Below are 13830 nucleotides of genomic sequence, written 5' to 3' on the forward strand. Positions count from 1 at the left end.
TAGGTATAGCTGTATGTCTGTATAAGTGTTAAAATTAAACCACTTTCCCAGATACTTGTCTGTCTCTTGATGTAGAAGCAACGGTGTAGCACCTTGTTTTTGAGGCTTGCTGCATTTGCTGCTGCACATTGTCTGTGCATTTTGAAGATTAATGTAATTGAAAATATTCAGTAATTGTTATAAAATCAGTTGAGAATAAAGGGATTGAATTTAAATCTTGTAAATAAGTCAAAATCAAAGGGTGTTTATTAAGTGTGCATATATTTTTGCATGAAAATAAAAAGAACTCTACACAAAATATACCTGTAATCTGGTTCATTGAATATTTTTGTAAAAGTTGATTTTTTTTTTTGTTTAAACATGGAATCAACTTTTCAGAAGACCACTACAGATTAACTAGGCATAAGAGAAATGTTATGAAACTCTTACAAAATGTGTCAAAAGGATGAAGTCCAAATTTATGTTAATTGTGGTGGATAATTAAAATATCAGGTTGGAAACTGGACTTCACACGTGCAGCACTCTTAAGCATAAGTTACTTGAATGCATTCCAACTTTCTGTCTTGGGCATTTGTATAGTACCAAACACTATCTGGGCACTGATTTATAGCAGTATTGAAAGATTTTGATATATGAACAGAAACACATTTTTACACGATCTGTTTTCCAAGAGTAGCTGCTTTTGTCATTTTGAAATTTAAATACTTATAAAGAAAAATTCAGAAATTTCAAATCAGGTTTTTTAAAACCTTTTACTGAACTTTCAATTAATTTATCAGAGCTCTTTAATAGTTTTGAAATATAAAAGTCACATTTTTTAAAATAACTTTTTGATGGGTTCATGATGTCTACAAGTTAAGTTTCTATGTTCTATTTATGTATGTGATTGTTTTGTGAATGTTGTCTATAACTAATGGTGTCTGTTCCTCAATCCATCCAGAGCATTCCAAAAGAATACATTATAGTTTCAGTTTGTATTTTTGTTGTTTAGTGATATACTTTGTTGGCTTTTTTTTTTAAATTGTCTGTGCTCTAATTTCCTCTCCCTCGTTTCCCAGTTTTTCTTCATATTGCATTATAAACACCAGAGAGAGGATCAAACTGACTAGAAAAACATGTTTTGTTAACATAACACATGCAGCATATTACCACTAGAGGAGAAAGCTGGACATTTGGAAAGTATGCAAAGGGGGGGAGGGGGAAAGGGTTTGGGTGTGTGTGTGTTTTTTTCACTGACTCCAGAATGCTTTATTGCGGTATTCCTTAATACACTGAATCAATACATTAGCTATTTCATTCTTGTTTCACTGTTTCAAAATAATCCAATTGTTAACTTTTCTTAAAATATAATTTAGTTCTTACTGATCAACATGAAGCAATTTATTTAGATTTTTATCTTGTACTAACTATGTATGCATCTTTTAAACAGAACCTATTAAAGATTTTAAATATAAATACAACACAGTTTCCAAACTACAAAAGGAAAAGTTCTGAAGTAAAACAACTATAATACAAACCTCACTAATTTACACTTTGTTAAATCATCGCAAAATTGGTGAACTCTGCACTTCTTGGCAAATATTTATTAGCCAATGTTACAGTGAGGTTTCACATTGAAAAGATTTCATTATTTATAAAAAATATTGTATATTTACCAGTATAGTATGAAATGTCATAAATAATTACAGCTAAACTACATTTTAGAAAATAAATGAACAAAGCCTATTTTGTGATGTATAATCCTTGCTTTTCTATTGTTTTTTGTTCCCTTGCTAGTTCACAAAATTCAGTAATGGGTTTCCCAGTCACTAATGCTAATTAGCAAAGTTCTCTTGTGTTGATAATTGGAAAAATCATCTGTTTGCATCTGTATGCATTGTCAAAGCTCAATCTGCTTCCACTGTGTAGTTTTTATTTTAGTGGGGTTGTATGTGGTTCAAGTGATTTGGGCTGAAACTTTTTTTATGAGAATAGATAGTGTATCCAGATATATTTGTAAAATTAATATTTACTCTAAGTACAAACACAGATATAAATAAACCAAATTAAGCATTTTGAATTGGAGCTTCAGAAATGTAATTTGGACCCAACTTCTGATTTTTGGCAAGAAATACCTACAATCAGAACTGTTTCATTTTGAGATCAAACAAAAAGTGGGCACAACAGTCCTTAAAGGGACAATAAACTCTGTACTAAGTTATTAGAAGAGACTATGATGTTTTAAAAAAAAAAAAGAAAAAACAGATGATATTAGTACCCTGTCAATGTACAGCTATACCTGAAATAATTTGTTCAGAGTTGGCCCTTGGGGAAGAGCTGATTGTCTGGGATAGAATGCAGCATAGGGCACCTAAAATGATACCCAGTCTAAAGTATCTAAATTGTGAGGAAGGGTTAAACTGATTCTCTTTGTGAAATAAAAGAGACTGAGGTGTAACAACATAAATTCTAAGCATCATGTAAAGGGGTATAGTCAATAGACATATATTTATTGCTGATAAGAGCAGAGGAAACAACCTGAAAATTAGAGTAAATTGGGAATACCAGCATAACTATATCACACAAAAGGAAGTGAGCATATTAACCACTTGAGAAACACCTGGATTCATTTCTGGAGGAGGGGTTCAGAGGAATTCAAGGTTGTTGGTACTGAGATAAATTTTTTAAAGGGAAGGTATTTTGGGCAATATTGCCTTTGTCTGTTTGTAACAATTATTATTTGAAGTGGAGTTAAGCATTTAATAGTATATTGCTTACATGAGCAAATTCAGGCAACTTTATTTCACTTGTGCTTCATTACTTTAATGATGCTGTAAGATATAACTTTTCTAATGCCGTTTATTCAGCGCAATGAAGTTGTCACCATTTATTTGAATTAGGGCTGTCAATTAACTGCCATTAACACCTGGGATTAACGCACAGCACAATTAACACGTTCATATTTTTAACACACGTTAATCGCAGACCCTCTGGGCGGGAGGGCAGCATGTGCTGCTCTGAGAAACCTGTTTGGTCAGGCGCAGTAACACAAGCCACCACCAGAGGGCGGGAAGAGAAGAGGCTACAGAAAGTAAGGTAGTTCTCATCCCTGCGTTTTTAAAGTAAAAACAGGACGGTCAGGGGCTCACCGGAGCGCGCGCACACACACACACACCGCAGGGCTCACTGGAACCACCCTCCCCATGCCTCCCAGGGCTGGGGCTGACCCCCCACCCCCACCCACTCTGTGCCACCTGCAGCTGGGGCTGAGTCCCATGCTGCCCGCAGCTGGGGCTGTCCCGCTGAGCTCTGCACTGCCCACGCAGGGATCTCCCCCTCCCAGCCCTTTGCCGCCCACAGCTGGGGCTGACCCCTCCCACCGTGCCACCCAAGGCTGGGACTGACCCTCATCCTGAGCTCAGGGGCAGACCCCCCACCCCCGAGCCCTGTGCCGTCCGCAGCTGAGGCTGATCCCTCGTTCTGTGAGCCACGTGCTGTCTGTGGCTGGGGCTGACCCCCCACCCCAAAGCCCCGTGCCACTCGGGGCTGGGGCTGACCCCACCAACCCCAAGCTCCATGCCTCCCCCAGCTGAGGCTGATTTTCCCCCTCCCACCCTGAGCTCTGTGCTTCCCCCAGCTGAGACTAATCTTCCTCCCGAGCTCTGCGCCTCCCCCGGCTGAGGCTGACACCCCCCCCCGAGCTCTGCGCCTCTCCCGGCTGAGGCTGACACCCCCTCCCCCGAGCTCCGCGCCGCCCAGGGGTCAGCTACGAAGCCAGCACTGCCCGCCAGCAGCAAATTTCTCCAATTTCCTGCTGGCGGGCTCTGCTGCCTTCAGCTGATCCCCAGGCAGCAGCCACCTCTCTCTACTCTGCCTTGGAGCTGGGACAAATACCCAGTTTTGGCGAAGAAGTAGGGACGGCCGGGACAGAGCTGAAAAAGGGGACTGTCCTGGCCAAAACAGGACATATCGTCACCCTAGCCAGCCCGAGCCCGGTTGTTCTCGGCTGACCCCTCACTCCTGGGACCAACCCCCCTGAATCGTGCCCATTTGCGCCGAGCCGGCCGCTCACGCCAAGGGTACCCCCCTGGCGAGCTCAGCCTCCCTGCACCAGCTTCTCCTCCCCTACAGTATGAGGAGTCCCTGAGATAAAAATCCACCTTCCCTTGCAAACAAGGGGCTCACTCAGCTGAAGGGAGCCCTCCTAGCTCAGTAAAAGGAGGCGAGCCCAGTACCAGAAACCACCCTTCCAGAAGCAGCAGCAAGACACCTCCCTCACCCTCCTCCTGCACAAGTTATTGCTTGCTCCTCCCCATTGTCCTCCCAGACCCTTCTCCTGCACAAGTTATTGCTTACTCCACCCACCCCGTCCTCCCCCAACACGGAATGCTTGTTTGTCTTGAGTAACTGGCTGAACAAGAAGTAGGACTGAGTGGACTTGTAGGCTCTAAACTTTTATTTTATTGTTAAGTGCAGTTATTCTTTTTTACATAATTCTACATTTGTAAGTTCAACTTTCATGATAAAGGGATTGCACTACAGTACTTCAATGAGGTGAATTAAAATTTCTTTTTTACAGTGCAGATGTTTGTAATAAATATAAAGTGAGCAGTGTACACTTTGTATTCTGTGTTGTAATTGAAATCAATATATTTGAAAATGTAGAAAACATCCAAAAATATTTAAATAAATGGTATTCTATTATTGTTTAACAGCGCGATTAATCGCGATTAATTTTTTAATCGCTTGACAGTACTAATTTGAATGGGAGTTAGCATTCTGATTAACTGAGGTCCTGATTCAGCAAGAAACTTAAGCACATGCCTAACTTTAAGCTTGTAAGTAGTCCCAGTGAAATCAGTTGGACTGATCAAGTACATTGGTGATCTTAGCCCTTGGATACCACTCTGATCGTTACTTAGAGGAATGGGAAGATACTTTTTTATTGGCCTAGGTGTTGCATCAGCGCTGACTTTTTATCAAGAGGGGAGTCTTAGAACTGCAGAAGATATAAAATATCATGCCACCTGTCCTTGAATGTCCCCACTTAGAATCCCCAGTGAAGCTAACTGAGAATTTTGCTTCAATAAAGATTTCAGAGTTGGGTCTATTAATATGCTGTGGTTCTGTTGCTAGGTGTATCAGGGTTTATTAAGGATTTCACTTGTAACTTAGCCCTGGTCTACACTGGGGAGGGGAAATCGATCTAAGTTATGCAACTTCAGCTGTGTGAATAACATAGCTGAAGTCGACGTACTGAGATCTACTCACCGCGGTGTCTTCACTGCGGTGAGTCGACTGCTGACACTCCCCCGTCGACTCCGGCTGCGCCTTTCAGCCTGGTGGAGTACAGGAGTCGACGGGAGAGCGCTCAGGGGTCAATTTATCACGTCTAGACTAGATGCGATAAATCGACCCCCGCTGGATCGATCGCTGCCCGCCGATCCGGTGGGTAGTATTAGACATACCTTTAGAGAATCTGAGTAAAAATTTTACAAATTGTTTTTATTGTGTTGTATTTTAAAAGCAATTATATTTTCTAATCAGTTTGTTCCTTTATGCTCAGTGTAACAAACTGCCTTTCTTATTTCAAATCAATTATATATATCCTGAGATCTCTCTGGAATAACGGGGACGTAGAATTAATTAGGTAATAGGTTTTGAAATCTGTACATATGACAAAACTACATAATTTACAGAGGCGAAGCACTATCCATGATCTTTTAAGAAAAAGATTGAAAACAAAGGCGTCATGGGTAACAAGAATGATGAAGAGAGGTTTAGTGCTTTATTTATGTGGCAAACTGGCAGAATAAAAAGATAAGAAGGAATTTTATGTTTGGTTAGCTTTTAAGATATTCCTGAAAGTAATTTAAGTTTTGCTGTTTGGGAACAAAAAATTTTTTTTGTCATAAACATGGAAAATAACCATTCACACAACTGGCTCTAATCCTGAGATATCTTCTCTTTGCATTTGAGGACAGGAAGCTTTTTGTAACTCTAAATATAAAGGTTGTAAAAGTACTGTATTATGCATACAAGGTATTAATACAGATGACTGTTTTATAAGACACATTTTCCAAAGCAACACTGTAGAAATTGTAATTATTTGTACACTATGATTTTAAATCATAATGTAGGTAATATATATATATTTGTTTTCTATTTACTTTCTTATTCAAATTATACTTCACTAATTTAAAGAATTCTGAAAATCTGTTCTGATCGAATCACAAATTAATCATTTCTGTCTTGCTTCCCCAAGGTTTACTTTAATACCTATTCCATTCCAATTTCTTTTTTGTTAAGAATCAGTTTAGCAAACAAATTGTTAGTACTGTGTAAACCGTCTGTTGAATGGAGAAACTTCTTAAACTTCTGGGTGCCACATTTCAGGAAAGATGTAGACAAATTGGAGAAAGTCCAGAGAAGAGCAATAAAAATGATTAAAGGTCTAGAAAACATGACCTATGAGGGAAGATTGAAAAAATTGGGTTTGTTTAGTCTGGAGAAGAGAAGACTGAGAAGGGGACATAAGTTTTCAAGTACATAAAAGGTTGTTACAAGGAGGAGGGAGAAAATTTGTTTTTCTTAACCTCCGAGGAAAGGACAAGAAGCAATGAGCTTAAATTGCAGCAAGGGCGGTTTAGGTTGGACATTAGGAAAAACTTCCTAACTGTCAGAGTGGTTAAGACTAGAATAAATTGCCTAGGGAGATTTTGGGATCTCCATCATTGGGGATTTTTAAGAGCAGATTGGACAAACACTTGTCAGGGATGGTCTAGATAATACTTAGTCTTGCCTTGAGTGCAGGGGAGTGGACTAGATGACCTGTCAAGGTCCTTTCCAGTTCTATAATTCTATGATTCTAAATGACTGTTTTGGAGGTAGGATTGATGGAAGGGAGATGCACAGAATTACTTATGATCATTAGTGAAATTTACTCAGTTTTTCACTGTAAAGATTTAGTAATAAGTGGTTTATACAGGAAGGCTGTACTAAAAAAAGATGGCTAAGGTCTTGATAGTCTTATTAGACCTAATAATTTTGCATTAAGGCAGACAACTTTGTAGGTTGCATAGTCATATTTTGTACAAAATATGAACTTGGAGAATCCTTAAATATAAAAAGTTACAGCTGTTTACACAGCTACTTAACTTTAGAAACACTAACTGGTCAATCAGGGCTATGTCTACACTACCGACCCTGTGCCGCTGTATGGTCTCCCATGTAGCTGCTCTATGCTGATTGGAGAGAGCTCTCCTATTGGCATAATTAAACTACCCCACAATAAGCGGCGGTAGCTATATCAGCGGGAGAGCGTCTCCTGCCAACAGCACTGTCCACACCAGCACTTCTGTTGGTGAAACTCATGTCGATCAGGGAGGTGGTTTTTTCATACCCTGTACCGACAAAAGTGCTAGTGTAGACATAACATAGATCTTTGAAATGTTGACCTTGTAAATTCATCCATCCACCAAAGTATATGAATGTGTTTGTCCAAAGCTCCTCCAGCTATAAACATCATGGTTTACTTCCCTAAACGTGAGTTGCTGTTTGGCAGTTTGTAAATGTGACCTGTTAGATTTTGTTCGTATGCTCTAATATCTGAATTTCGTTTCATGAATTCAATTTGAATCACAGTATCGCCTATTTGCTCAGAATTCAATGCTAAAATCCAAGTACTGAGTTCAGCTTCTGAGTGCAAAAGATGTGTGCAAGGACCATTGTGTCAAACATTAAATAAAAAGATAAAATCCACTTGTACTAAATTAGTATTTTGTCTTACTAATAAAACACTGATAGTCTTAACTTTGCTCCTTTATAACATCTTTCTTGGTAACACAGAGTCCAGTAAAGTGCTATGGACCTTCAAAGAATTTGTAGAACCTAGTTGAAACCAAAATATGCCCCTAAACTTTACAGTATTTAGGGTTGTATGTTAGTTTATGTAAAGAAATAATCGACCAATTATATACGATTAGGTAGATTAAGTTGCATTATATGAGTGTTGCATTTGATAAACTGTCACTTGAGATATAGGAGTCACTTCACTTCAGTTTAAAAAAAAGTCTTAACTTTCACTGTAAAATATTTGCAATCAGATCTGGGCTTGGGTGATATATTAAATTGATCATTGCCTTTTCTGCTATGCGATATTACACTCTTCATCTTTCTCATTCATTTTGCATGCATCTGCTCACTTCTGTACAGCCACAGTAGAGGCAATTGAGGCTGAAAAAGGTATGATCAGAGTCTTTGCCAGTGGAAAAGATCTGTGGTGTCTGGGCGGGAATTCAAAAGTATTCTGTGTGCATGTGTCTTACATTCAACTTGCACAACCAGAGATGAATCAACTGTATTAATTCATCCTTTTTACATGTAACATTCATTTCTTGCCTTAGGATAATAACTTCCTTTAATAATGTTTCAGATAAATCATTTTGTTTTTTCTCCAGTTTCTTTACAAAATGGGCAATAGTTTTTTTGCTTTTTATTTGTGTAAAGCATGTTGTGATATGTGGTTTGTGTCTTGACGACTTTAAAAAGTGGTAGTGTTGAATTTTATTTTTTCTGAATTAAACTGCAGATATGTTTTGAGTTGGGGGTGGGGGTTATTTATGCATGTTTCTTTTGATGAAGTTTATTTTTAGTGGCTTGAAACCTAATCTTGTCATCACTTTCCATAACACATCTGGTAGTGCAAGACCTATCATTACAGTGTTCCTATTTTTACTATGTGATTTTGAAGGTAGTTTGCTGACCAAATTTGTTTATAGTCTGTACACACACCTGACAATGAAAGGCATAGCAAAATACAGGGGTTGCCAGTGCTGCTGTACCAAATATGTTGCTGTACAGGCACCCTTTGTTAATGTCGTTACAACTCCATACAATTTTAGGGTATGTAAATAAAAGCCTTTTACATACACATTTTGATTTCCTATATCACAATGTTAAATGAAGTGAATGACAAACAGCATAGCACTTGGGAGACCCTCCTTAGTATGTTTCAAATTTGGTCGCAAAACACCATTTAATGACTACTTTTTTTATATTATGGAAATCAGATATCCAAAAATGTTACCAAGAGCCAAATTCTGTTCCATTGTAATCAGTGGATACTGCATGCACACATAAAACAGAAAATTTTGTTCCTAAGGCTTCAGGCTTTTCATATGGTCAGCCATTTTTACATCTAAATGCAGCTGAGTAAGAAGGCATTTCCTATTTCATTTAAAATGATGTGTAGAAGAGTAATATCTAGTTTCCTGTTTAAAGCACTGCCCAGCTGATGACTTCTAAGACTGGTCATGTCCATTTCAACCATCCACATGATTAGAACAGAGTTAAAGCCATATTCTGCAGTTTTGCCTGCATGAAAACTGCAGGATCAGGACGTTGATTTGTATGCAAAATCTGAAGGCCTTTTTTTTTTTTTTAAAACACTTGTGCTGCTTTGCCTTCACTGCACTTGCTGATCTGCTTATTGACATTCCATTGAAGTGAACGGGATGTTAAGATGAGCCTGATACACACAGCAGCAAAGCAGTTGTTAGCACTGATCACACCAGGAGTGCTCAGCAACAAAGTAGGTTTAAGCCACCTTGATTCTTACCTGAAAAATATTTGCCATATACTATTTTGATTGTCAGTTGAAATCATGATTGCCATTGAACATTCCAGGAAAGCACATTAGATAAGCTTTTACTAATTCAGTTGTAGAGCCATAAAAGTTCCTTTGGCTAATTTCTTAGCTGTCTTTTAAAATCATTTTATTAGAAAAAGTATATACTTTCAACTTATTTTTCTGTTACTGACCTATGAAATTTGCATTTTGTTAAGCGATACGAGGATTTTCTCCGCAACATAAAATCTGCAGTTTTGAAGAAGCAAAAGGTTTGGATAGGATCAATGAGAGAATGCCACCAAGAAAAGATGCTCTTCAGCAAGATGGTATTAATTCTGTAAACACAACAAATGCCAATGGAAACAATGGAACTGGCAACAACAATGTACAGTGACCACACCAACTTCTGGTTTTACTCGTATGTCTTGCCTGAGAATTCCTAGATTACTGCTTTTTGACATGACAACAGATGAAATAGCCAGGGGATCAATCAGTCAAACTGACTTCTTAATATGATGTGGAAAACATAACTTGATCCCGCTGAAGATAAACCATCATGCTTTTGAGGCAACAGCCTCTCTCTATAAGTGATGACGGAACATCTGTGAGCATGCTTCATATATTTACAGAAATTCCAACATTGCTGGCTGAATATTGAGGAGAGCTATGGGGAAATGGTTGGGCTGTTATCAGTAAAGCACATCTAGACTAGCATTTTATGCTTATCATAGTCAACACTTTAAGTTTACAAAATGGGATTTTCTTTTCAGCAGAGCTAGTTTGTTTGTTTGTTTGTTTTTTTCAATCAGACTTTCAAATACAACCCTAAGAGCTACTATTTATTAATGGATATTGGTTACATGAAGTGTCTTTAAAAACATAGATTAGAATAGTCTTAAAAAAATCTGAGGCTGCAAAAACTGTATGTTAAATAAATGGAAAAAATGCCAAAAATCTCAGTTGGTCATTCTGTAAAATGCTGACCTCAGGTGTACTCCTTAGATGTTGCTAATTCTGTATTATATTCACTGTATTTTTTAGTTAAAGCTTATCAGAAGATTTCTATGTAGGAATGTTTATTACTTGAACACAGATTTTAAAGTATTTAATGTAGAAACTTTTATGCCCAGCTTTTGAGACTCTCCCCACACCTTGAATTTAAAATATATATAAATAAATTTTAGAAGTCTGAAAAATAATGCAATTGTTAATTTTAAGGTACTTTTAATTGAACTTTGTACATTATGTTAAAGTACATTTTGATTCATATCAAGTCTGTAAAGCTTGGCATTGTATTTTGTGTATGCATGTTTTCATTTTGCAAATATTTAATATATAGACCTCTGATGTACAGGAACAACATCTATAGGTTATATAGATGTTATGGGTACTTTTACTTTATTGTGAGTATTAAAGATGCTTAAATAGCTAATAATCACTGGGCAGGCTGAATAGCTGCAAGCTTTTTATTATTTTTCTTAATTCTGTAAAGGAAACTGAAAATGTTATTGAAATATTTATGCAGTACATAAGCAATTGTTCTGTTCAGTTAAGGCATTAGTGAAAGTGTAAAATCGAGACTGCATGTTTTTTTAGCTACAGGACTGCTTGGTTAAACTAAAAATTGAAACCATATGCTGATTTGTTCACAAATAATGAACTGTACTGTTTGCCACTGTACTTTGTTATATATTTTGACATTTGCTACCTACCTTTCTCATCCCCTGGAACACAACTTGAAACTTAAGTCACTAGAGTTCATCTCCCTTTTTGTTTGCCATAAAGTACAATCTCTAGAAACCCCTGTCTAAGTTGAAAATTTTATGCATGTTCTGAAATATTCAAGTATTTTATAAACAGTAGCACACAATAAATTTTGTGCATGGGCTGCTGCTTCTAACATCGTGTTTTTGTTTTATTATTTTGAACAGTATTTTTCTAAATCATTTTAAATTGGCAGAAAAATGGATATAGTGTAAATGGTCACTTAGTTCAGCTTTAAAGCAATACTTTAAAGCAATATAATTGAAGCTTAAATTGTCATCTTGAATTTCTTCTTCCATTTATTTTGCTAATTTTCGTTTAGCGAGTTCTTGCAAATAAAATACTTCAGAATTTTTCTCGACATTAAATTTGACATCCAATGATGATTTGTACAAACCTACAAGGAAGGTCAATATTAGGGTTCACTCAAGTTTTTTTTAAAAAGCTGTTCATTATTGATGCCTTTTGTATTTGCTCAATGGTTGTGAATGACCATTTGTGATGTCAAGTAAGGTGGCTTATTTGAGAGCCAATAGTTGATAATATGATAAGGTTGAATCTTGCTAGTCTGTTTTGGTTGAAGGTAAATGAGAAAATCTACTAAAAAAGACTATAGTATATTCTGAACTGTAAACCTATTCTGGTTTTACTTTATTTATTTTAGATGCAGTTTAACTGGAAATAGTGATGAACAATCTGAACACAGAAGACCAAGTGACTGACAAAGGTAAGTGTTATCATAGAACCATAGAATCATAGAATATCAGGGTTGGAAGGGACCTCAGGAGGTCATCTAGTCCAACCCCCTGCTCAAAGCAGGACCAATTCCCAACTAAATCATCCCAGCCAGGGCTTTGTCAAGCCGGGCCTTAAAAACCTCCAAGGAAGGAGATTCCACCACCTCCCTAGGTAACACATTCCAGTGCTTCACCACCCTCCTAGTGAAATAGTGTTTCCTAATATCCAACCTAGACCTCCCCCACTGTAACTTGAGACCATTGCTCCTTGTTCTGTCGTCTGCCACGGCTGAGAACAGCCGAGTTCCATCCTCTTTGGAACCCCCCCTCAGGTAGTTGAAAGCAGCTATCAAATCCCCCCTCATTCTTCTCTTCTGGAGACTAAACAATCCCAGTTCCCTCAGCCTCTCCTCATAGGTCATGTGCTCCAGACCCCTAATCATTTTTGTTGCCCTCCGCTGGACTCTTTCCAATATTTCCATATCCTTCTTGTAGTGTGGGGCCCAAAACTGGACACAGTACTCCAGATGAGGCCTCACCAATGTCGCATAAAGGGGAATGATCACGTTCCTCGATCTGCTGGCAATGCCCCTACTTATACAGCCCAAAATGCCATTAGCCTTCTTGGCAACAAGAGCACACTGTTGACTCATATCCAGCTTCTCGTCCACTGTGACCCCTAGGTCCTTTTCTGCAGAACTGCTACCTAGCCATTTGGTCCCTAGTCTGTAGCAGTGCATCGGATTCTTCCGTCCTAAGTGCAGGACTCTGCACTTGTCCTTGTTGAACCTCATCAGGTTTCTTTTGGCCCAATCCTCCAATTTGTCTAGGTCCCTCTGTATCCGATCCCTACCCTCCAGTGTATCTACCACGCCTCCCAGTTTAGTGTCATCTGCAAACTTGCTGAGAGTGCAGTCCACACCATCCTCCAGATCATTAATAAAGATATTAAACAAAACCGGCCCCAGGACCGACCCTTGGGGCACTCCGCTTGAAACCGGCTGCCAACTAGACATGGAGCCATTGATCACTACCCGTTGAGCCCGACGATCTAGCCAGCTTTCTATCCACCTTACAGTCCATTCATCCAGCCCATACTTCTTTAACTTATCAGTAGACATAATTCATGGGCTATGTAGTCTCTGATATGTGACACTGGGACAGAGCAAAATTTGCACCAGTATCATAAACATATAAATAGGGGCCTGTCAATTTCATGGTCATAGGATTTTAAAAATCATAAATTCCATGATTTCAGCTATTTAAATCTGAAATTTCATGATGTAATTGTAGGGATCCTGACCCAAAAAGGAGTTGTGTGTGTGGGGGGGGGGGTGTCACAAGGTTATTGTAGGAGGGGTTGCAGTACTGCTACCCTTACTTCTGTGCTGCTGGCAGCGGCGCTGTCTTCAGAGCTGGGCAGCTAGAGAGCGGTGGTTGCTGGCCGGGAGCCCAGCTCTGAAGGCAGAGCCGGTGCACTGCTGCTGGTGGCAGAAGTAAGGATGGCATGGTATGGTATTGCCACCCGTACTTCTGTGCTGCTGCTGGCAGGACGCTGCCTTCAGGGCTGGGCGCCTGGCCAACAGCCCCTGTGTCACCAAGCTCTGAAGGCAGAGCAGAAGTAAGAGTGGCAATACCATGACCCCTCTAAAATAACCTTGTGACACTCCCCCTGCAACTCCCTTTTGGGTCAAGACCCCCAATTTGAGAAACGCTGGT

The 13830-nt window shown here is 38.8% G+C and overlaps 1 protein-coding gene across 1 annotated transcript in view; it reads left to right on the forward strand.

Moving 5' to 3' along the window:
- The window catches only part of PPP3CB (protein phosphatase 3 catalytic subunit beta), a 91021-nt gene extending 78957 nt beyond the window's left edge, over nt 1–12064 (forward strand). Inside the window, exons 14-15 of the mRNA XM_065407143.1 lie at nt 9826–10214; nt 12039–12064. Of these exons, the coding sequence (XP_065263215.1) occupies nt 9826–10004 (179 nt within the window). The 3' untranslated portion in view covers nt 10005–10214; nt 12039–12064. The remainder of the gene's footprint in view (nt 1–9825; nt 10215–12038) is intronic.
- The last annotated feature ends 1766 nt before the right edge of the window (nt 12065–13830 follow it).

Source organism: Emys orbicularis, chromosome 7, assembly GCF_028017835.1.
Source record: "Emys orbicularis isolate rEmyOrb1 chromosome 7, rEmyOrb1.hap1, whole genome shotgun sequence".
NCBI lineage: Eukaryota > Metazoa > Chordata > Testudines > Emydidae > Emys > Emys orbicularis.